General features: G+C 42.6%; 1 protein-coding gene across 1 annotated transcript in view; it reads right to left on the bottom strand.

Annotated features, from left to right (window-relative positions):
• Positions 1 to 25,027, bottom strand: part of STPG2 (sperm tail PG-rich repeat containing 2) — a 1,306,190-nt gene that overhangs the window by 1,246,751 nt on the left and 34,412 nt on the right. The window contains exon 5 of the mRNA XM_075337064.1: positions 20,868 to 21,032. Within this exon, the coding sequence (XP_075193179.1) occupies positions 20,868 to 21,032 (165 nt within the window). The remainder of the gene's footprint in view (positions 1 to 20,867; positions 21,033 to 25,027) is intronic.

Here is a 25,027-nt window from a genome sequence, read left to right as displayed (position 1 = left end):
TTTAATGAGTTCCTGGATCCTGGATGAAGGTATATTTGACCATTCCTGTTTACAAAATAATTCCAGTTCAGTTAAGTTTGATGGTCGCCGAGCATGGACAGCACGCTTCAAATCATCCCACAGATGTTCAATGATATTCAGGTCTGGGGACTGGGATGGCCATTCCAGAACATTGTAATTGTTCCTGCATGAATGCCTGAGTAGATTTGGAGCGGTGTTTTGGATCATTGTCTTGCTGAAATATCCATCCCCGGCGTAACTTCAACTTCGTCACTGATTCTTGCACATTATTGTCAAGAATCTGCTGATTCTGAGTTGAATCCATGCGACCCTCAACTTTAACAAGATTCCCGGTGCCGGCATTGGCCACACAGCCCCAAAGCATGATGGAACCTCCACCAAATTTTACTGTGGGTAGCAAATGTTTTTCTTGGAATGCCGTGTTTTTTTGCCTCCATGCATAACGCCTTTTTGTATGACCAAACAATTCAATTTTTGTTTCATCAGTCCACAGGACCTTCTTCCAAAATGTAACTGGCTTGTCCAAATGTGCTTTTGCATACCTCAGGCGACTCTGTTTGTGGCGTGCTTGCAGAAACTGCTTATTTCGCATCACTCTCCCATACAGCTTCTCCTTGTGCAAAGTGCGCTATATTGTTGACCGATGCACATTGACACCATCTGCAGCAAGATGATGCTGCAGGTCTTTGGAGGTGGTCTGTGGATTGTCCTTGACTGTTCTCACCATTCTTCTTCTCTGCCTTTCTGATATTTTTCTTGGCCTGCCACTTCTGGGCTTAACAAGAACTGTACCTGTGTTCTTCCATTTCCTTACTATGTTCCTCACAGTGGAAACTGACAGTTTAAATCTCTGAGACAACTTTTTGTATCCTTCCCCCTGAACAACTATGTTGAATAATCTTTGTTTTCAGATCATTTCAGAGTTGTTTTGAAGAGCCCATTATGCCACTCTTCATAGGAGATTCAAATAGGAGAACAACTTGCAAGTGGCCACCTTAAATACCTTTTCTCATGATTGGATACACCTGCCTATGAAGTTCAAAGCTCAATGAGGTTACAAAACCAATTTAGTGCTTTAGTAAGTCAGTAAAAAGTAGTTAGGAGTGTTCAAATCAAGAAATTGATAAGGGTGCCCATACTTTTGCAACGGTCAAATTTTGTTTAAATGCGGATTGCACATTTTCTGTTAGTACAATAAACCTCATTTCAATCCAGAAATATTACTGAGTCCATCAGTTATTAGATATATGAAACTGAAATAGCTGTTGCAAAAACCCAAATTGTTATAAAGAAAAAAGGTTAACATTAATAGGGGTGCCCAAACTTTTTCATATGACTGTAATTGGTGTTAAAGCCTTCCTCACTGAAAAATGGTATTAATGACTCTGCATGAGGTATACTCAGTCCTTGGAGGAAGTTAAAGGGTATTACTGTGACTTTAACACCAATGACCTACTCTTAAAGCGCACCAATCTCCAGGATATACCTATATAATATTGGTCAGATTGGTCAATGTTTTCTCATATTGCACTCCTCTGTTTTATATGCCAGTGTGAGCGTACCCTTACACAGAAAGGTTATTCAATTGATAAGGGGAGGTGCTAGCACCAGTAGGGACAGAGTCAGTGTGATTGATGAGTGACATGTTGCAGCTCATATTTGTCCTCCTGCATATAAATTATAAAACATCGCTCGAAACAAACGATCTGGATGTCAGAATGGGCAGATACTTGGCAAATGAGATTTAACGTTAATAAATGTAAAGTAACGCACCTAAGACTGAGTAATCCTATAGCTGCATATACATTAAATGGAAGTAAACTCGGGTCTATAGAACAGGAGAAGGACTTGGGTATTCTCATTACAAATAAGTTGAGCAGCAGCACTCAATGTCAAGCAGCAGCTGCTAAAGCAAACAAGATTTTAGGGTGTATAAAAAGAGAAATTAGATCCCGTGATCCCACCGTATTGTTACCTCTATAAATCACTTGTAAGGCCACATCTGGAATATGGGATCCAGTTTTGGGCTCCACATTTTAAAAAGGACATTCAGAAGTTAGAGTCAATTCAGAGGCGGTTAACTAGACTACTACAAGGAATGGAAGGCCTCCCATATGATGACAGGTTGAAAAAGTTAGATTTGTTTAGCTTAGAAAAAAGACGTCTCAGAGGAGATCTCATTTATATGTATAAATACATGTGTGGTCAATATAAAGGACTTGCACGTGACTTATTTCTTTGAAAGACAATACTAAAGACCAGGGGGCACTCACTGCGAGTGGAAGAAAAGCGATTCCGACAGCTAAATAGGAAAGGGTTCTTTACAGTTAGAGCAGTCAGACTGTGGAATGCCCTACCACAAGAGGTAGTAATGGCAGATACTATAACAGCTTTTAAAAAAGGGCTGGATGATTTCCTCAGTACACACAACATTGTCGGTTATAAATGACTTAATAACAAAATGTAGAATTGGTGGAGGAAGGTTGAACTAGAAGGACCTAGGTCTTTTTTCAACCTATGTACTATGTATGTAATTATCTAACAGCAGAAACAATTGGACAATGGAGGCTTCTAGTACCCTAAAGGGACTGGTAAAATCACTAAAAAATTTAAAAAAAAGTTTTACAAAAAAGAAAAAAAAAAGTTTATATCACTCCCTCTTTTGTCCCATTGAAAATAAAACATTATAAAAAACATATTTGGTATCGCTGCATTTAGAAATACCTAATCTATCAAAATATAAAATCAATTAACTTGATCGGTATAGGGCATAGCGAGAAAAAAACCCCAAAATGCCAGAATTGTGTTTTTTTTGGTTGCCACAACAAAAATGGTATCACTAAAGCCCGCTACACACGCTTCAATATATCTCACAATCCGTCGTTGGGGTCAAGTTGTAAGTGACGCACATCCGGCATCGTTTGTGAGGTATCTGCGTGTGACAGCTACATGCGATCAGGATTGAACGCAAAACCGTTGATCGCAAACCGGTGGCCGCGGGTAACCTCAGTGACAGCAGCTGATCGCGCGGCTGTCTTCATTTGCTGCGTGGAAGTGACCGGAGCGGCTGTGTCTGCTGCGGCTCCGGTCACCTCCATGCAGCAGCGCTGGATGCGACGCTGGATCATCCTGGATTACGCCGGACAAGGAGGGCTTTTTGGGGCTGATTAAAGTGGTGAACCAGGGTATATGTGTGTGTTTTTATTTCTAATAAAGGATTTTTTCTTGTGTGTGTGTTTATTTACTGTAACTTACAGATTAATCATGGAGGGTGTCTCATAGACGCCTGACATGATTAATCTAGGACTTATTGGCAGCTATGGGCTGCCAATAACTCCTTATTACCCCGATTTGCCAACGCACCAGGGCAAATCGGGAAGAGCCGGGTACAGTCCCAGAACTGTCGCATATAATGTATGCGGCAATTCTGGGCGGCTGTTGGCTGATATTGTTAGGGTGGGGGGCTCCCCATAACGTGGAGCTCCCCATCCTGAGAATACCAGCCTTCAGCCGTATGGCTTTATCTGGCTGGTTTTAAAAATGGGGGGAACCGCACGCCGTTTTTTTTAATTATTTAATTATTTATTTCACTACACAGTATAGACACGCCCACCGGCTGCTGTGATTGGGTGCAGTGTGACACCTGTCACTCAGAGTGGGGGCGTGTCTCACTGTAACCAATCATAGGCGCTGGTGGGCAGGGAAAGCAGGGAATACGAAATTGTTTAATGGGCGGCCGGCTTTTTCAAAACAGTAAAAGCCGCCGGAGCAGTGTGAATGCCGTGCAGTGATCGGTGAGTATCAGAGAGGGGGGGACACTTCAGTCACTCAGGGGATTAGCGGTCACCAGTGAGTCCTTCACAGGTGACCGCTAATCGGGACGCGACACAGACAGAGCCGCAGCATGACAATGAAGTCGGGTGAAGTTAACCCGAGTTCATTCTGACAGTGCGGCTCTGTCTGTGTCTGCTGTCATCTGCCATTCAGCTCTGCTACATGGCTGTCTGTGTCTGCTGTTAGCGGCCATGTAGCAGAGCTGAATGGCAGATGACATAGTAAAAACGCATCCCTACACATTACACACGCTTGGCAAGTCAATAAATAAAAAAAAAAAAAGGTGCTCAATGCATACGTCACAGAACACATGATCTAAAGGATCGCACACAAAATTGACCAATTTAACATAGACTACTAACGCTCGTGTGACAGCAAATGAACGACCAACGTGAAATCTCATAGATCCCGTATGCAACCTGGGCGTGTCACATCGCAAATGCGATTGTACAACTAATTGCAACATGTAAAGTGGGCTTAAAACTGTCAACTCAAGATGCAAAAAATAAGCTGTCGCACAGCCCCAGATCCCGTATAATGAGAATGCTATGAGTCTCAGAAAATTGGCAACAATAGCACAATTCTTTTTTTGCCAAATTTCTACTTTTTTACTTACCTGAGGAATCATATTACCAAGTTAGTTTTATGATATAGTGATGTGGTAAATAAAAGCCCCAAAAACAATTGTGCAATTGCAGTTTTTGTGCAATTTCACCACACTTGGAATTTTTTTCCGTTTTCCAGTACACTATGTGGCAGAATAAATAGTGTCAGTCAAAAGTACAACTTATCCTGAAAAACAATAAAGTCTCATATGGCATTATTGTCAAGGCGTATATGGAGATGGGAAAGGGGCCCCTAAACTGGCCCTCAGACTTGTGACCCTGCACAATCCCTTATCTCGGAGGTAGCTTTGATGGTAACCAGATCCGAGCCCCCAGTGTGGCCCTAACTCCTGTCCAGGCCCTGAACCTACTCCCCCTCTCCTCCACCCTTCTGGTGGGCCGAGAAACACACAGTCAAAACCCCACAAAACGACACAGACAAGGGAGAACTAAAACTCGTACACACACCACTCAACACACACAGGAGAGACAATATCTGTACTGGAGATTAACAAAAAAGGGGAAGAAGTAATGCACAACAGGAAAACACTCACAGCACTCAGAAGCATAGCACAGCTGACCAGGAACATGAGAAACACCAAGGGTGCGATTGCAGAAGCTATCATCGGCACATACAGGAAGGAAGCCATGCTTAATATAAGTAGACAGCTGCACATGGCAATCAGCAACCTGAGCATTTACGTCCTGCTCACCAGTCTGCAGGAATTAACTCCTGCAGAGCTGTAGACCAATGAACCTGAAGCAGCTGCCGCCCGGCTCTAGCTGAACAATGCAGAAGCCTCAGGTTGCTTGTCAGACTCTTTAGTGTGAACAGAGTCTGGCACCACCATGCCAGCAGGTGTGTGCAAAGCCGAACATTGCATGACAATTATTGACAAAAAAAATGAAAAAGTTATGGTTCTTGGAAGAAGGCGAGTAAAAAACTACAACAAAAAATGGTAAATCTCCAGGTGGCAATAGCAAAGGAGGAGCAGTTTAAAAGACAAAAAAAAATTCCATAGCTAAGAATGTGGGACACACTAGTAGGAACAGACGCACGATCGGCACCCCTGGCAGTGGTCATCTTGTAGTAGTACAACAAAATGCGTCAAAAATTCACCTATTTGCGGGCGTCTTTTCAGTGAAATTAGAGGATTTGTAGTACTGCGATTCGAGGCAAATTGATTTACTATAAATCTAATTTTTGGGGGAAAATAATTATCAATCCTGAGAAATTTGAATTTTAAAACTTTAAATCAACTCAAGTGTTAACTGTTGCTGCCGTTCCACTCATTTCATTTCTTTTTTTGGTAGCCACAACAGGGAAAATATGGCATTAAATGACACATATTTAATTTAAAGGATTTGTAATAGCTGGGTTCATTTTACTTGTTCTAATCAAAAAATGATGGATTTAGCAACATTATTAGGTTAGATTTTACTTTTCCACCTCCATACAGAAATGTTGATACTTAGCTAATCTTCCTTTAATATTAATATCTCAATCAGTGATAAAAAAAAAAAAGTAGTTATTTAAAAATCTTCATTTTGGAGGCTGAATGTGTCATTTTACAGGGCACTGCTGCCTCCTGCTGGAACACACCAGATATGCACTAAAAGCTACTTTCCACTTTCGCAGCCGATAGTGCTGAATCAGTGTGTGAGACAAATCATGCACTCATTTAAAAATAGCCCTAGGGAGAATTCACACGGCTTTATTTTTGGTCTATACTTCATCTGCATATTTTTTTACCAAAAATGAGAACACATGACTACTCTGAAACTAAGAAATGCGAGTATTGCTGATCTATGTAAGGCACTGTGGAATTAATGGTGCTAAAAAGTGAATAAATATTATTATTATTATTATTATTATTATTATTATTACTACTGCTTGTGAATTGGAATATATCAATGTAATTAATTATTTTAAACCGTAAACTCTACGGACTGACTCGGTTCTGGGATCAAGTCCCTGCTGATAAGGATGCAACTTATTGGACACATTTTTGGATTTATGTTCCAATAATAATATTTTTTTTTATTTTAATAATACCAATAAATTATGTAATTGCTACGTTTGCAATGTCATAAAATATGTAAAGTGTCTCAATAATGAAATGACCCTGCAGTCGGAGGCTGGCTGGGAGAAAATATCAGACGATATGTCTCGTCAGTAATGAATTATAACTTCGGTCACAAAAAATTGAACTAATATTATTTTTATTAGCTCGTTATTTCTGAACATAATCACTTACTACAGTGCCTTACGTAATTCAGATATAGCTAAAAAAAAAAATATAAATAGCAAGAAATGTTTATGGACGGTTAAACTGACTTTCAGATGCCATCTTGAAAACTGAAACACTACAAAGAAGCCAAGCACAGTAATGAAAAACAAATCAAGAGACAGATAAAAAAGAAAATCCGAAATAAATAAAACATATAAAAGACTGCAACAACATAGAAGTCTGGAATTCCACCGAGACAGATTAACAAATAAAAAGTGTCAGCACTCAGCCCGCATCTTAACTTTAATGAATGTATTTTCTCTTAATTTTTTATGAATGTTGAGTAAAGTTTTCCAGAATAAGTTATTCTGCAAAAAACATATTCCATGCATATTTCAAATTAGCATAATGAGAATGAGCTGCTGGCTGCCTGCTTTCCTGATGAAGAATTATTGATAATGCTTACTGCAGGCAGAGCTGGAAATTTACCATAGTGACCGAACACTAAGCTTCAGCAATACCATGGCAGCTATCAGTACCTAGATAAGGGTGTAAATAAGCCCATGGCTTCTATGTAATAAAAATAACATCATATTATTAAGAATATAGTTTAATGACCAAAACTTCAAAGACTATTCAAGTAGAAGTAAATTCTAGAACATATGTGTTCCTATGAGCTGCAGAAGTACAAGCTTCCCCAATTTTGTATCTAACAGAGACTTTACAAAAAAAACAGAGCGGGTTTGGAGTTCGGGGGCTTTACGTATGCAAACCACTCGCACAAGTGTAGGTTGTGTACCCCTTCTAAGTAAAGACTTTGTTTCACTGTGACTTTTAGAGACAGGGTTCCCATGCTTAACACAATGGTATGGCCCGTGCCTCCCCTTCTGTTTTGTGTGTGTTTGGTGTGGCCGAGAAAAGTGCAGGAAGAGAAAGCGAAGTGATGGAGGAGTCAGAGTTCAGCCTAGGAGAGAGAGAGATGCCTGAGAGCGTCGGTACCTGACCTTGTAGAAGACATCACCTGGAGGAGCCCAGCTGACCCGTGTTCAAAACGAAGAAAAGCCTCTCCGTCTGTTGCCAAGGAAATGTGCACCTACATGTCGTTTGTTCTAAAAGGGGACCGGTCCTACGGAGAGAGCCCTGAGTCTGCACCCAGGTGCAACAGTTAGGGAATAGTTTATGCCTCTGTACCTAGAGTACGATATCCGTACGGTCCCTCTAAGGAGACCAGTGAGGGTAGCAGTTGGAGTAGAAGCTACTGTAGCTAAATCTTGTTAATCTGTTCATCCATATTTTTGATTATTGTGATAGTTGCAGTGACAGAGAATATCACCTCAGCTAGAGAGAGCTTGTTGTGTGTTTCTTGCTTGCCTAACTCTTATTCCTCCTTAACCGCTGCTTTGCAGCCAGCATATGTAACTCCCCCCCACATTAAACTCTTTCCTTGGTTTATCCTTCAGCCCGTCTGGTACCGTACTTTACTTTGCACTGTGGTAGCTCTCGGTCATTGCTTCATGAGCATCGCTATGCTCAGGTATGCCAAGTGCACAGCCCAGTGCGATCCGCTTGCAGTGTTTGAACCGTTCACACTGGGAGTAACAAGTGTGTTCGGATTTAGGGTGCACCCAAAAAAAATGGAAAACCTTGCCTGGCTGCACGTGGGCGGAGACCTGAACTACCCAATTAGTGACTTCCATTAGGGACCAGATCAAGTCCAAAACTGATCTTAATTTAAAGTTCAGCTGAACCTGCCGAACCAAACTTACGCCAGTCCACTCATCTCTATCCATGAACCCACCCCCATGACAATGCTATGTTTTCTGTCCGTATCAAATAAGTGGGGGTCTGGCAGCATACCTCCCAACTATGAAAGATAAGAGAGACACATAGTGTTGCAATTTTTATTTTACGCTAAGTCAGTACCATCACCTGGCCCAGTTCTTTAGAAGTAGCAACACCAAAATATTGTCCAGGTTAACCCATAAGTGTAACCACACAGTACGATACCCCTTATAGAGCACCCATAGTGCACCCTACACAGTATGACACCCTAGTACAGTGATGGCAAACCTATGGCACGCATGCCAGACAGGGCACGCAGAGCCCTTTCTGTCGGCATGTGCGCTGTCACCTCATGCAGCTGCTTTGAACTGCTGTCGCAACCGCGCTAGCAGTTTAAAGTTGTGTTGCAGCGGAGGAGACCAGTTGCCTAGGAGACGGCGGGAGCGTCACTAAGCGGTGCTGGTGTAATGATGTCTGGTGGCCACATGGAAACTGAGGGCCCAGCGGCGCGCAGCGGAGGAGCCGGTGTTGGAAAAGGGAGTATGTTTTTTGTTTTAGTTTTTTTTTTTTAAAAAAAACTGTGTGTAGCTGTACTAGGATTGGGTTACATGCCAGGATGGGGAAAGTGCCAGGATGGTGGTACATGCCAGGATAGCGGTACATGCCAGGATGGGATAACTGCCAGGATGGTGGTACATGCCAGGATAGGGGTACATGCCAGGATGGTAGTACATGTCAGGATTGTGGTGCATGCCAGGATGGAGAAAGTGCCAGGATGGTGGTACATGCCAGTATTTGGAAACATGTCAGGATGGGAGAAAATGCCAGGATGGTGGTACATGCCAGGATGGGGAAAGTGCCAGGATGGTGAGACATGCCAGGATGGTGAGACATGCCAGGATGGTGGTACATTTACCGGGATGGGGAGACATGCCAGGATGGGGGAACATGCCAGGATGTAGGTACATGGCAGGATGGGGGTACATGCCAGGATTGGGGAACATGCCAGGATGGGGAGACATGCCAGGATGAGGGAAATTGCAAGGATGGGGGAAATTGCAGGGATGGGGGAAATTGCAGGGATGGGGTGCATGCCAGGATGGTGTGCATGCCAGGATGGGGTACATTTACCACAAGGAGGTATATTTACCAGGATGGGGTACATGCCAGGATGGGGTACATTTAGCAGGATGGGGGAACTTACCAGGATGGTGAATATTTACCAGGATGGGGTACATTTACCAGGATGGGGGGGTGCATTTACCAGGATGGGGGTACATTTACCAAGATGAGGCCAAATATACCAGAATGTAGGAAATATATATCAGGATGGGGGATATGTTTACCATGAAGGGTGAGGGGAGCAACTTGCATGTCTTTATGGGATTTAAAGATGTTCATACTTTGAAATGTAGATGTGGATTTCAGGGTGAAATCTGATTGCATTCCATACTAAAATCTGTCTATCTGTCTAATATAATACTGCATTTTTTTCCATAAAGATCAATCCAACTGCTGTGTCTAGAAAGGGCAGTGAGAGTGGCTCAGCTTCAATGTGTTGTAAGCACGCATGAGCGTGATGCCCAATGGAGAAGAAAAGACTGCAAAGGAAAGTTTAAAATCAATTCATTATTTACATAATGGAATTGGTTAGGCTACGTTCAAATTTCCGTTTTTTTTGCTTCAGTCACAATCTGTTTTGTGACTGACGGGACTGATATGTCGCAGATAGAGTGGAAACTGATATGACGGATTCCTGTGAAACAACGGATCTGTTGTATACTTTTTTTTCATGGTGTAAAGAGAGGGAGAGGGAAAGGGGTAGAGGAGGAGAGGGAAATTTTTTTTCTTTTCCCCGGAATGGAATTTACACATTTGAGCATGTGTGTCCATCGCTGTCCGTTTTTTCGCCACTCAGAAAAAATGTTACATTCTACGTTCCGCCAGACGCTCAGTCACAAAACGACTGATCCGTCGCGTGACGGATGCAACACAAGTCCATCAGTCGCAATCTATCCTGAATACAAATCTATGGGGAAAAAACGGATTCCAGCAAAATATTGTGCAGGATACCGTAATTCCTCAAGGCGACGGATTGTGACTGATGGACAAAAACGGAGGTGTGAAAGCAGCCTTAAATTGCCATGTTGGCACTTTGGAAAAAAATGGGGTTTAGGGCTACAGTTTGGGCATTTGTCCAATGAATGATTCACCATGACTGCCCTAGTACATAACACAAGACAAATAATACCACAAAGCGCCAGTGGAGAAATGATATTACAACCATCACCCGTTTCAGGATGACACGGATGACGAATATCATGTAGACCCGATATACCAGCTGTTGCTTTACCTTACCGCTTTTTTCTTTTAGTGGCCGATTACATTCTTTCACTGCCGATTACAGATCTGTTCATGTTCTCCCCTATTGGAGCTGATGTGTAATACCTCGCAGCCTGGCCACTGTATCAGTTGATAGAATAAGCAAACAAAAGCTTATAGATTTAAACCAATGCAACTAATAGTAAAGCATCAAATTTAAAAAATAAAAAAAGTTTTCAAAAAAGTAAAAAGGAATAAATAATCTTAAATGAAACAATAAAGAAATATGATTGATATTGTCACTTCAGTAAACGTCTGGTCTATCGTAACACCAGAATTGTGGGTTATTGGTCACCTATAAAACTGATCTGGTGTGATTTCGTATGTTAGCTCAGTTGATCGGAGCTTCAAACCTTCTTAAAAACCTCCGGCCAGGGGATCAAGGGTATGTTACATTTAATACCCTGTCAATACATGTATAGCCATAGAAAAAAAAAGCTGCTGAGAATTAATAAGTTTGTAGTAAGGGCTTGCTCACACGGGCAGCTGCCTAGTCTATTTTCCCACCAGTGTTGAGTAAAAAAAAACACCAAAGGGAAACTAATGAATAAACTGCTCTCATAGACTCATATAAACTGCTCCGGCATAGGGAGACTGTATGCAAGTACATTTGGGTTCTGACCATGGCGCATCCCGCTGTTTGGTATTTGTGCGCTTGAACAGGTTCGTACAGTCACAACCTTCATTCTTTGATTTGACAGCTTAACATACTTGTTATTTTACTGAAAACCATGGTGAGAAAAATTATCAGAATGGAAAACCTAGCTACCTTACAAGTTTGCCTTTATTCCAATAAGAGCTCAAAATTAAACATGGAATAAGACAAACATATTTCTAGCATTATTATTACACAGTATTATGGACTGTAGATACTTTTAGTCTCCGGTTCATCATTTGCGGGGGGGAGGGTGGGGGTAAGGTTTTTTTTTATTCTCTTTCTTTTGCCCTAACAGATTTTGCAACAAGTCTTGTGTCATCAGTATTTTGTATTTGTGTGTCATCAGTGTTTGGTCAGTGTGTCATCAGTATTTTGTATTTGTGTGTCATCAGTGTTTGGTCAGTGTGTCATCAGTATTTTGTATCCGTGTATCATCAGTGTTTGGTCAGTGTGTCATCAGTATTTTGTATCTGTGTGTCATCAGTGTTTGGTCAGTGTGTCATCAGTATTTTGTATCTGTGTGTCATCAGTGTTCTTCACATATGGGTAAAAAAATTACAAAGCTTCTTCTATCTGTTGCAATGTGAAACGTGCACCGCACATGGATAAAGCAGATTTATTTAAAAATGACATACCAAAGATAAAAAACACAATGTAAAAAAGGTAAAAAAACAAATGCATGTAAAAAAAGCACTAAAAACACAATAAAAATGCAGGTAACCCAATTGACATAATAGATACAGACGTACTGCAGGAATTCTGCAACATCAAAAATTCACCAAAAACCCATTGTGGGAATGTAGCCTAAGAGCACGCTCACACAAGCGTATAGCTCGGACAAGATGTATCAGATGTTTTATCGGATAGAACTCGCCCAATGTTATACCATGGAGCTGATTCGGCATGAGAAAACATTGCAGTATGCTGTGAATGGCAGCGTATATTGAATGATTGCATGCTGATTTACACCAACAATGGAGAAGATGGAGATAACGGGGCCGATTCTCTTGTATGAGAGAATATATGCTCTGGGAATCTCTTTTTTTGATGTAATACTTTAAATTAAGTTGCTTTTTTTGATACTTACTGGTAGTTATCTTTCACAAACCTTTACTGATAGTCTTGTGCAGATTATGTGTTTTAGTGCATTTCTGTATGCAGATTTTCAGCATCTAATAAAATCCCATGGAGAAAATCTGCACATAAAACTCAGCGTACCCCCAAGAGAAAATGAAATCTTTCAGATGTGAAACACCCCACCGGGCAGTTTATGCTGAGTAAAAAACAAGGACAATGGGCATGACATTTATAGAAATTTCGTGCAATTTGTTGGAACTGTAAGAAATTGCATTTTTTCAGCAATTATATTATGCAGGGACAAAAACTAACCAAAAACTCATTATATGAAATAAACCTTAGCGTATAAACCTATACTATCCCTTAAAATGCAGCATGTTAGTCTTTAAAGGGAATCTGTCAGCAGGTTTTTGCTATTCAATCTGAGCACAGCATGCTGTAGGGTATAAAACACAGATTTCAGAGATGCTTCTCTTATCAAGGTCCCTGCTATTGTTTACCTGCAATGTTTCAGGAGATTATCATTGCTCAGACTAGGTCAGCTACAGCAGTGCGTGAGCGCTAGAAAGACATCCCACCTGCTGTGATTAGCAGCTTACATTCTATAGACATTTTACATTGAGAACCTGGTGTGGACGGGGTTAGATCTCAGCTCTGCTGCATTGCTACATCTAAAAACTGTCAAAACTAGTAATGGGCGGATCCAGACTGTAAAAGTTTGGATCTGCGCAGGTTCAAAAGTACTCGAGCACCAACCCCAGGCCCGAAGTTCTCAGGGAACTCCGGGTAACGATCTGGGTCTGGCTACTCGGTTAATTAAAAAAAAATAAAGGAAAAATAAAAGATAAAAAAGGGGAAAGCAGGCGCATTATATATACTGAGTCTCTCGCGTAGCTGAACACTGCTTTTTCTCCATTCATACTGCCATTTGTAGGCTGGAAGGCCCAATAAGCATGGGTTTCCCCAGCCTGAGAATACCAGCTGTTGGCTTTATCATGGCTGGATATCAAAATTGGGGGGACTGCACGCCGCATTTTTAAAAATTATTTATTTAAATAATTAAAAAAAAAAAGAAAGAAGCCGCATTGAGTTAATCTTATTTTGATACACAGCCAAGGCAAGCGCACGGCTGGGGGCTGCAGCCTGTAGCCATATGCTTTTTGGTATCCTAATATGGGGAAACCTTATGCAAATTTTTTAATTTATTTTTACAGCAATATAGACGAACACAGATAGCATCTCTGATTGAAAGCAGACAGACACACTGTCATACAGGGTGTGGGCGTGTCTAACTGCAACCATTCAGAGCCGCGGGAACTGCCGGTGGGCCGGGGAGGCAGTGCATATGGATGAGATTAACAAGCGGCCCCGGAAGTAGCGTTAGAACAGCGTGGTGACTAGTAAGTATAAAGCGCCTGATCTAATCCCCCTATCCATTCTACCACAATTTTTAAGCTACTGTTTCAGATCCCTAATAATAATAATTAATTAATAATAATTATAATAAAAATAATAATAAAAATTACTACAGACTTATATGGGAACCGGCGTACAGCCAGATATCCGGGATCAATTATCAACATGTATTTTTTTTTTAAAGCCGGTTGGACCCGCCAATCCCAGGTGTATGCAAGTCCACCTATTAGGCTGGAGTCACACTTGCGTGTATCTCGCGCGAGTCTCGCATCGCATCATCCGGCACGGCCGCACACTCTCCTGACAGGAGCGAGTCGGCTGCATGTATTTCTATGCAGCTGAGACGCTCCTGTCTGGAGAGCATCAGGCCATGCCGGGTGATGCAACGCGAGACTCTCGCGAGGTACGCGCAAGTGTGACTCCAGCCTAACTACTACTGCTGCCCCCAGTAAACTAAGTGATACATCGCTGGATTCAGGATCTCTATGTCTACATCATGCTGCTCCCAGATGAGGGAGCAAAAACCTGAGGACAGATTCCCTTTAAATATGCAAAATAAAAACTTTAAAACTATGGCAGGGGGTAGTAGAGTACATCTTCAGAAAAAATATGCAATCACAAATGATGAATTATAGGCAAAAACATCTGGAACTGGCTAAAGACAATGACAAACAAAAAAGAAAAAAAAACTGCCAAAGAGCTTAGAAAAGAAGTAAAAAAGCAAATTCAATGATGAATCAGCCCTTAGTCTCTTCCATTTACAACAAATGAGTCAGTATCTTGTCAGGCAATTGTTCATTTAGACCTATATGAAAATCATTGCAAATGAACTGCATGAGTTTAATACATTTATTCCAGTTTAAATGCATTTTAACAAAATTAGGTCAGGAAACTATTATCACCATTATCATTACCATGTTGTGCTTCAGAGCGCTCTCTGACAACGCAAATGAGTTTTCTGTTTTAAATAGATGGAATTATGCATTGATTAATGCGCGGGTTCACGTGGAAATAAAACATGCCATGGATCTGGATCATTATCATACAACACATGAGAATACTGTAAATCTCAGGAGTGTAGACAGTATGGGCAAACAATAGCACTGCATCTATGCCAATAACGCCAGGCTGTTCACACTATGTGTATGGTCAATCATAATCAAGCACACACTGTGCAGAAGGAAAAGCCGTGCAATTGCTACTTTATAAGTGAGATCAATGGCAGCTGCAAGAATAAGCCTAGCGATAGCAGCAGAGTCAATCTAAATAGTGCCAGGATATTACACACAAAGTCTCATATTCTCTACTAACAGCTGTAATTAGTTTTATCTACAACATATTATAGAAAAACTAGCCATGCCTCAATATAAAGGTGTTGGCAGCTCACGTGCTGCATTATGGTGCTTCCTTATGCTTCATACCTCGACAAACAGCATATAATGCAAACACCTCTATAAAAAGTCAGAGCCATATACATAGGGTCTTAAAGGGGGTTTTCAGGATTTTTAAAAATAGAGTGAACAATAGGACATGCATTACAAAACAAGCATACTCTACTCTTCAACCCCCCACTGCTCCACCACCACTAGTCTGGTCCCTGCGATTACGATCACATGGTGAGGAGGATTCTCTGTAGTTCTGGATGAGTACTGCAGACTGAAAGAGTTGAGGAAGTGTAGAACTGTAGAGTATGAGATGCAGCAGCATGGAATAGCAGAGATACATAGGCATATGCCAGTTGGCCCCTTGGTCGTGAAGCAGCAAAGCTATGTATGCTGGATTTCTACCTGATCTTTGAATGGCAGAGCTGGGTATGCTGGATAGCACCTTGGTCATTGAACAGCAGGGCTGGGTATGCTGGATAGCACCTTGGTATTTGAATGGCACAGCTGGGTATGCTGGATAGCACCTTGGTCTTTGAACAGCAGGGCTGGGTATGCTGGATAGCACCTTGCTTTTTGAAGAGCAGAGCTGGGTATGCTGGATAGCACCTTGTTTTTTGAACAGCAGAGCTGGGTATGCTGGATAGCACCTTGGTCTTTGAACAACAGAGCTGGGTATGCTGGATAGCATCTTGGTATTTGAATGGCACAGCTGGGTATGCTGGATTACACCCTAATCTTTGAATGGCACAGCTAGGTATGCTGGATAGCACCTTGGTCTTTGAATGGCAGAGCTGGGTATGGTGGATTCCACAATTATCTTTGAATGGCAGAGCTGGATATGCTGGATAGCACCTTGGTATTTGAATGGCACAGCTGGGTATGCTGGATAGCACCTTGGTCTTTGAATGGCAGAGCTGGGTATGCTGGATAGCACCTTGGTATTTGAATGGCACAGCTGGGTATGCTGGATAGCACCTTGGTATTTGAATGGCACAGCTGGGTATGCTGAATAGCACCTTGGTATTTGAATGGCAGAGCTAGGTATGCTGGATTACACCCTAATCTTTGAATGGCACAGCTGGGTATGCTGGATAGCACCTTGGTATTTGAATGGCACAGCTGGGTATGCTGGATTATACCCTAATCTTTGAATGGCACAACTGGGTATGCTGGGTAGCACCTTGGTCTTTTTGTAAAGCAGAGCTAGTTTAAAGGGAACCTGTCAGGTCAAAGAAGCGTTATAACCTACAAGCAGGAGCATGTGTTAGATAGTAACCCCTTCCTACCCATCCCTGTGTTGTAATAATGTGTAATATGAAAGTAATAAAATCCGTTTTATTACTTACATATTCCCTATGTAAATGAGCAGGGGATATAGCCCCATGGGCGTCACATCGCCCCGTGGGGGTTTGAATGCTTTCCATTGTATCAAACACCTGTGGGCGTGATACCATGGATTTACATGAGCGACGTCACGTCTGCTCCTTCATAATCCCGCTCGTGCCTGTTTACTATTCCTGCAGCCTTGTTATCCAGGTGTGTGCTTGTCGGCTTCAGACATGCACTGCACATGCTCAGAAGGCTCCTGTGGTTCCGGTCATGCACAGCACACGTCTGAAACCGACAAGTAAACACCAGGATGAGGCGGCAAGAATGGTAAGCGTGCACGTGTGGGATTCTGAAGGAGCAGACGGTGACGTCGCTCATGTAAATCCATGGTATCACGCCCAGAGGGGCTTGATACCACGGAATACATGCAAACGCCCACGGGGCGATACAACGCTCATGGGGCTAGAGACCTGCTCATTTACATAGGGAATATATAAGTAATTAAACGTATTTTATTACTTTCATATTACACATTATTACAACACAGGGATGGGTGGGAAGGGGTTACTAGCTCACACAGGCTCCTGTTTGTAGGTTATAACGCTTTCTTGACCTGACAGGTTCCCTTTAAAATGTGACAAACAGATTGCTGAGTCCAGAAATGTGGTAGTGGAAAGAATACTAATCTTTGAATAGCAGAGCTTGGTATGCTGAATAACATTTTAGTCTTTGAATGGCACAGCTGAATATGCTGGATGACATTTTTGTTGAGGACCAGCAGAGCTGAGTATACTGTATGTCACCTTGACCATGGAATGACAGACCAGAGTATGCTGGATAACACCTTGGAACAGCAGAGCTGAGTATACTGTATGCCACCTTGACCATGGAATGGCAGACCAGAGTATGCTGGATAACACCTAGGAACAGCAGAGCTGAGTATGGTGGAAAAGAGCTTGGAACAGCAGAGCAGAGTATACAGATAGGCACCTTGGACCAGCAGAGTCAATTACAGTGCCTTACAAAAGTATTCACCCACCTTGATACTTTTCAGGTTTTACCTTGTTCTTTCCTTAAGATGATAATGGATTTGATAGTGCTCCGAGGGATCATCAGAGATTGGGATTTTTTTTAAATCCGAACCCTGACTTGTACTTTTCAACAACTTTGTCACTGATTTGTTTAGAGATCTCCGTGGTCTTCATGGTGTTGTTTGGTTGGTGGAGCCTCCTTAGGCGGGCTTTGCATGCTGCGACATTGGTAACAATGTGTTACCGACGCTGCAGCGATAGTCCCCGCCCCCGTCGCAGGTGCAATATCTTGTGATTGCTGCCGTAGCGAACATTATCGCTACGGCAGCTTCACATGCATTCACCTGCCCTGCGACGTCGCTCTGGCCGGCGACCTGCCTCCTTATTAAGGGGGCGGGTCGTGCGGCGTCATAGCGACGTCACATGCATGTAGCCAATAGAAGCGGAGGGGCAGAGATGAGCGGGACGTAAACATCCCACCCACCTCCGTCCTTCCGCATAGCCGGCCGGGACGCAGGTAGGAGATGTTCCTCGCTCCAGCGGCTTCACACACAGCGATGTGTCCTGCCTGCTGGAACGAGGAACAACATCGTACCGTCGCAGCAGCGGCATTATGGAAATGGCGGACCCTACACCAATCATACGATAATGACGCTTTTGCGCTCGTTAATCGTATATAAAAGGCTTTACACACTACGATGTCGGGAGCGACGCCGGATGTGCGTCACTTTTGATTTGACCCCACCGACATTGCACCTGCGGTATCGGAGTGTGCAAAGCCCTCCTTAGCTTTTCAGAAAAGGTTTTGTATATACTGATAGACCATGGGAGACTTAGGGGCACTTTGCACACAACGACATCGCAAGCCGATGCTTGCGATGCCGAGCACGATAGTCCCCGCCCCCGTCGTAGCGGCGATATCTTGTGATAGCAGCCGTAGCGAACATTATCGCTACGGCAGCTTCACATGGAGTCACCTGCCTTGCGACGTCGATCTGGCCGGCGACCCGCCTCCTTATTAAGGGGGCGGGTCGTGCGGCATCATAGCGACGTCACACGGCAGGCGGCCAATAGAAGCGGAGGGACAGAGATAAACATCCCGCCCACCTCTGTCCTTCCGCATAGCCGGCGTGAGCTGCAGGACGCAGGTAGGAGATGTTCCTCGGTCCTGCGGCTTCACACACAGCGATGTGTGCTGCCGCAGGAACAAGGAACAACATCGTACCCGTCGCAGTCGCGTAATTATGGAATTCCCAGACACTACACCGATGATGTGATTACGATGATTTTGCGCTCGCTTAATCGTATCATCTAGGATTTACACACTACGATGTCGAGTGCAACGCCGGAAGTGCGTCACTTTCGACATGATCCCTCCGACATCGCACCTGCGATGTCGTAGTGTGCAAAGTGCCCCTTAGTTTGCACACAGGTGGACTTCTTTTCACTAAGCATCTGACTTAAGAAGGTAATTGCACCAAAAAATTTTAGGGGCTTCATATCACATGAGATAAATACATATGAACATGGCAATTATTATTTATTTTATCCCATAAATTTAATTTTTGCCTATTTTTTCTCACTTTATTTCTCCAACTTTTAGTGCTGATGAATCACACAGAAATCAGATTATAAAAAATATTTAAACACAGGTTGAAATGTAACAAAATAAGTAAAAAGCCAAGGGGGTGAATACTTTTGTAAGGCAGTGTTTGTAGGTAGAGATTGGTGTTCGGGGTTCATACCAAACACAGTCTACAAAAAACAGAGTTCAGGTTCAGAGTTTGGGTGCGTTATGTCGCACAGGGGGTAACAACAGCATAATCGGATTTAGTGTGCACCAAACAAAAAAAATGGAAAAACTCCACCCACCGGCCCCCGGAAATGATCTGTTTATGGCTGACTGCAAGTTGGCGGAGACGCAAACTGCTGCCAAGATAAACCAGCGCCGCTGGACTCTGCTGCACATTTCTCATGGGAAGTCTCCTGGAGTTGTCCTACATACAGATCAGTGGACCTGTGGAAGTTTGGTTCGGCTGGTTCATCCAGACTTTAGATAAAGTTCGGTTTAACCGGACTTGACCTGAACCCCAATGGAAGTCACTGATTGGGCAGTTCGGGTCGTCTCCGCCCACATGCAGCCAGCCACAAACAGAATACTTCCGGGGGAGGGTGGGCGAGATTCTTCCATTTTTTTTTTACTGTTTGGTGCATACTACATCCGATCATGCTGTTGACCCAATCAAACACTGCAAGTGGCTCGCACTGGGCTGAGAACCAAACATACCTGAGCACAGTATAGCTCATGCAAGAGGTTTGCATACATAAAGCACTCTTTTTTGGTTAAGTCTGTGTTCTTTGGTAAAGTCTGTGTTTAGTACAAACACCAAACCTGGATTTGCTCATCTGTAATGCTGTTCACTCTATTAATTTAGTAATCACTTCACCATATTTGATAAATGAAGTAGGACTAAGTAGAGATCAGAGAACCTAAACTTAGAAGTTCGGCATTCGGACCAAACACGGACTTTACAAAAAAGTCAGTGTTTGAGTTTGAATATTGTGGCTTTACGTATGTAAACCGATCAATGCTGTGCTCAGGTACGTTGGGTGCTTGGCCCAGTGAGAGCTGCTTGCAGTGTTTGAACGACTCACACTAGGAGTAAAATCAGCATTACCAGATGTAGTATGCACAAACAATAAAAAATGGAAAACCCAGACCTCCCTTCCCCGGAAGTGCTTTGTTTATGGCTGCTTGTGTGTGGATGGAGAGCCAAACTGCCCAATCAGGGACTTCTAATGAGATTCGGGTCAACTTCAGGTCCAGAACAGAACTTTATATAAAGACCGGCTGAACCCGCAGAACCCAAACTTCCATGGGTCCGCACATCTCTAATAACCAGCCTTCTTCTTCCAATTTAGGTACACACTCTTGTCCTCAAGATAATAGTGGTCTTATCTTAATAAACATGTTGGACTTCATTTCCCACCAGCCAGTGGTAGAGTTGCTCGGCAGAAGTATCAACTATTACAAAAGGTACCCAGGACTCTTGTCTTCTCCCACACAAACGTTTAACTTATTAGGTCAAGCCAAGGTATTAATGATATCTACTTACATTTCCAGGATTGTAGAAAGCAGGTCCCAGGGTATTGTCCCTGGAAGGTGGACTTTGTCTAATAAGGAAACCATCTGCGGTTTCTTCATAGCCAAAAGCTTGTCCTGGTGTTGGAATGGATGGGACACCCGCATTTTGCTGCTTTTTGAGATGACTTTTTGCTACCTGTGTCAGACAGAACAATCGTTGAGGTTTAATTAACACAAAAAAAATGCATTTGTTCAGCAGAAAAAAAATTATCTGTCACCAGATTTTACAATACAAACTGCATACATTAATAAATAGAGACCTGATTAGGATGTTGTATTTACTTTGAAAATCCATTTATTTATTTACTCACTTACATAACGCTATAAATTCCTACAGGGTGCTTTACACGCTGCAACATCGCTAGCGATAGCTAGTGATGTCGTGCGCGATAGCACCCACCAATGTCGCTGTTTCGTCATGGGGGTGATCGCTGCCGTAGCGAACAATATTGCTACGGCAGCGTCACACGGCAGTCGTCTCCGCCCACATGCAGCCAGCCACAAACAGAATACTTCCGGGGGAGGGTGGGCGAGATTCTTCCATTTTTTTTTACTGTTTGGTGCAATATGGCAGCGTCACAAGCACATACCTGCTTAGCGACGTCGCTGGAGACACCGAACAATCTCTCCTTTAAGGGGGCGGTTCGTTCGGCGTCACAGCGGCATCACTAAGCGGCCGCCCAATAACAGAGGAGGGGCGGAGATGAGCGGCTGGAACATGCCGCCCACCTTCTTCCTTCCTGATTGTCAGTGGACGCAGGTAAGGAGATGTTCGTCATTCCTGCGGTGTCACACATAGCGATGTGTGATGCCGCAGGAACGACGAAGAACCAGCGGCATGCACCACCAGCGATATTATGAAAAGGAGCGACATGTCAACGATCAACGATTTATGACGTTTTTGCGATAATTGATCGTCGCTCCTTTTAGTCACACACAACGATATTGCTAAGGCGCCGGATGTGCGTCACGAACACCGGGACCCCGACGATATATCGTTGTGTGTAAAGTACCCTTTAGTGCTTTACATTTGTTGTCATCACTGTCCCCATTGGGCTCACAATCTAAATTCCCTATCAGTATATTTTTGGATTGTTGGGGAGAAAACTGGAGGAAACCAATGCAAATAAGTGGAGAATATAGAAACTCCTTGCAGATTTTGTCCTTGGTTGGATTTCAACCGAAGACCCCAGTGCTGCAAGACTGCAGTGCTAACCTCTGAGCCACCATGCTGCCCATTTAAGGGTTTTCTATCATGGGGACAATTTTTTTTTATATTTGCATTCATGCATGAATTTGAGGCTAACAAGTTGCAATTGAACTTTTAATATCACTGATTTTCTCTGATCAAAAATTAAAAAAATAATTACAAAGCTTCTCCCATCATTGAGATGTTAATCACGGACAGTACATGGACTATACAGTGAAGCCATATGTGTGCTGTCTGCGATTTTCATCGACTCATAGACTTGTATGGGTAACTGTGAGTTCTGACTCAGATCAAAAATGGACGTGATGCCGTGATTTTTTGTGGATCACTCAAGGATACACAAGTAAACCCAACCTAAGACAGAATGACAGTGTAATTTAGTTCCTTCACCACTATAGTTTAAAGCTACAAATTAACATCTGACAAATAGGTTGATTAATATTAGCCAAAATTAAATTACACAATCTCTTGCCAAGAATGCGCAAAATTCTAATTAGTCAAGAAGAATCCAATAATTGTGACCACCATTGCCATCATTAATCGAGAAGCTCGGATACGCCCAGGCGTCTCTTTCTACAAAATGATTTAGCGCTAAAGCATTGTAGCATAGCAGGTTGGCTCTCGATGGTGTCTATCAGCATCCGCAGCTAATGTGCCTACACATAATGAATAGTGAAAGAAATGTTACAGCCATGCATTTGTAATATATCTTATATGCAAACTAAGAAATAGAATAACTGCTCTGACATAGATGGGGATTACACACACCCTTTCCTAATATGCCCTCATTATTGTAATTACTCCATTGACAGGCAGAAGAATAAAGAGACTAAATCTGGTATATCTCAGATCTCATTGAAGGGTAAGCGTATCTTTAAGGAAACCTTTCAGAGGATATATGCTGCCTGATCCATGGTTGACATGTATCAGACACTGGCTGTATGATTTCAGCCATGTAAGTTTGAATCTGAAATACTGTGGTGTTTCAGAGAATAACATACTTGAGAAGCCGACGGCTCACCTTACTCTGCTCCTACAGTCCACCCTGTCTTCTTCTGTAGCCAGGGCAGAGGCCGGCCGCTGACATTGGTGTGACTATTATGGTATGACTGCCATGCAACGCCAATACCTGGCACACCGATGTCAGATGCCAGCCTCTGATAGGCCGACAGTGTATATTTCGGCTCCGGTCACCTGCCGGGTTTCTGTGCTGCAGTACACTTTAGCTGAATGTGTGTCCTAGGATGCATATCAAGCTGAAAAAGGAGTGCACATTGTCGGCGTGCCTGGCATTGGTGTTGCGTGACAGTGACATCATGCGTCGTCATAGCAGGCACACCGATGTCAGCTGCCGGCCTCAGCGCCAGCTACAAGACGGGGCACATTGTTGGAGCAGTGTAAGGTGAGCCGGTGGCTTATAAAGTATGTTTTTCTCTGGAACACTTTTAGATTCAGACCTACATGTCTACAATTATACTGCCAGTGTCTCATACATGTTGTCTATGTATCAGACAGCATATATTGTCACGTTTCTCTAAAGATACGCTTAAACCAGCAATAATACAAATGCATATCTGTAACAATTCTTTCCCTATTCATTATCTGTAGGCACATTATCTGGGTATGCTGATACACCATAGAGAAACAACCTGCTGTGATACAATGCATTAGCACTAGATCAATATGGCGTCATGAATTAAGAGTAAGGTGAGTGAAATGGTTTTTTTGTATATTTTTTAATGCATTAAAGGGAAAACAAGGGATCTATACACTGGGAAGAAGCCTAAGATATGGGGGACATATATGCCATGATCAAGGACCTATATAACATGATGGGGTCCAGGACTGGGGACATACATACCAGAACGGGTATATATAGGAGGATGTAAGATATTTATACCAGGTAGGGGCCCAGAATGGGGACATACTGTATACAGTATATTCCAGAACAGGACAAGGAAGGGGAACATACTGTATATACTAAGATGGGGGCTATACAGTGCCTTGCAAAAGTATTCAGCTCCCTTGCATTTTTCAACCTTTTCCCACATTTCAGGCTTCAAACATAAAGATAAAGATAAAAATTTTAATGTTATTGTGAAGAATCAACAAGTGTGACACAATTGTAAAGTTGAATGAAATTTATTGCTTATTTTAAACTTTTGTAAAAAATAAATAACTGAAAATTGGGGCGACCAATATTATTCGTCCCCTTTACTTTCAGTGCAGCAAACTCACTCCAGAAGTTCATTGAGTATCTCTGAATGATCCAATGTTGTCCTAAATGATTGATAATGATAAATATAAGCCACCTGTGTGTAATCAAGTCTCCGTATAAATGCACCTGCTCTGTGATAGACTCAGTGTTCTGTTTAAAGTGCAGATAGCATCATGAAGACCAAGGAACACAACAGGCAGGTCCGTGATACTGTTGTGGAGAAGTTTAAAGCTGGATTTGGTTACAATAAGACTTCCAAAACTTTAAACATCCCAAGGAGCACTGTGCAAGCGAAATGGAAGGAGAATCATACCACTACAAATCTAACAAGACCCATCCGTCCATCCAAACTTTCATCTCAAACAAGGAGAAGACTGATCAGAGATGCAGCCAAGAGGCCCATGATTAGTTTGGATGAACTGCAGAGATCTACAGCTGAGGTGGGAGTCTGTCCATAGGACAACAATCAGTTGTACACTGCACAAATCTGACCTTTATGGAAGAGTGGCAAGGAGAAAGCCATTTCTCAAAGATATCCATAAAAAGTGTAATTTAAAGTTTACCACAAGCCACCTGGGAGACACACCAAACATGTGGAAGAAGGTGTTCTGGTCAGATGAAACCAAAATCAACTATTTGGGCACAATGCCAAACGATATGTTTGGCATAAAAGCAACACAGCTCATCACCCTGAACACACCAT

This window comes from Anomaloglossus baeobatrachus, chromosome 1, assembly GCF_048569485.1.
Source record: "Anomaloglossus baeobatrachus isolate aAnoBae1 chromosome 1, aAnoBae1.hap1, whole genome shotgun sequence".
Taxonomy (NCBI): domain Eukaryota; kingdom Metazoa; phylum Chordata; class Amphibia; order Anura; family Aromobatidae; genus Anomaloglossus; species Anomaloglossus baeobatrachus.
The sequence above is the reverse complement of the archived record's forward strand: the minus strand, read 5'-3'. Positions and strand labels throughout refer to the sequence as shown.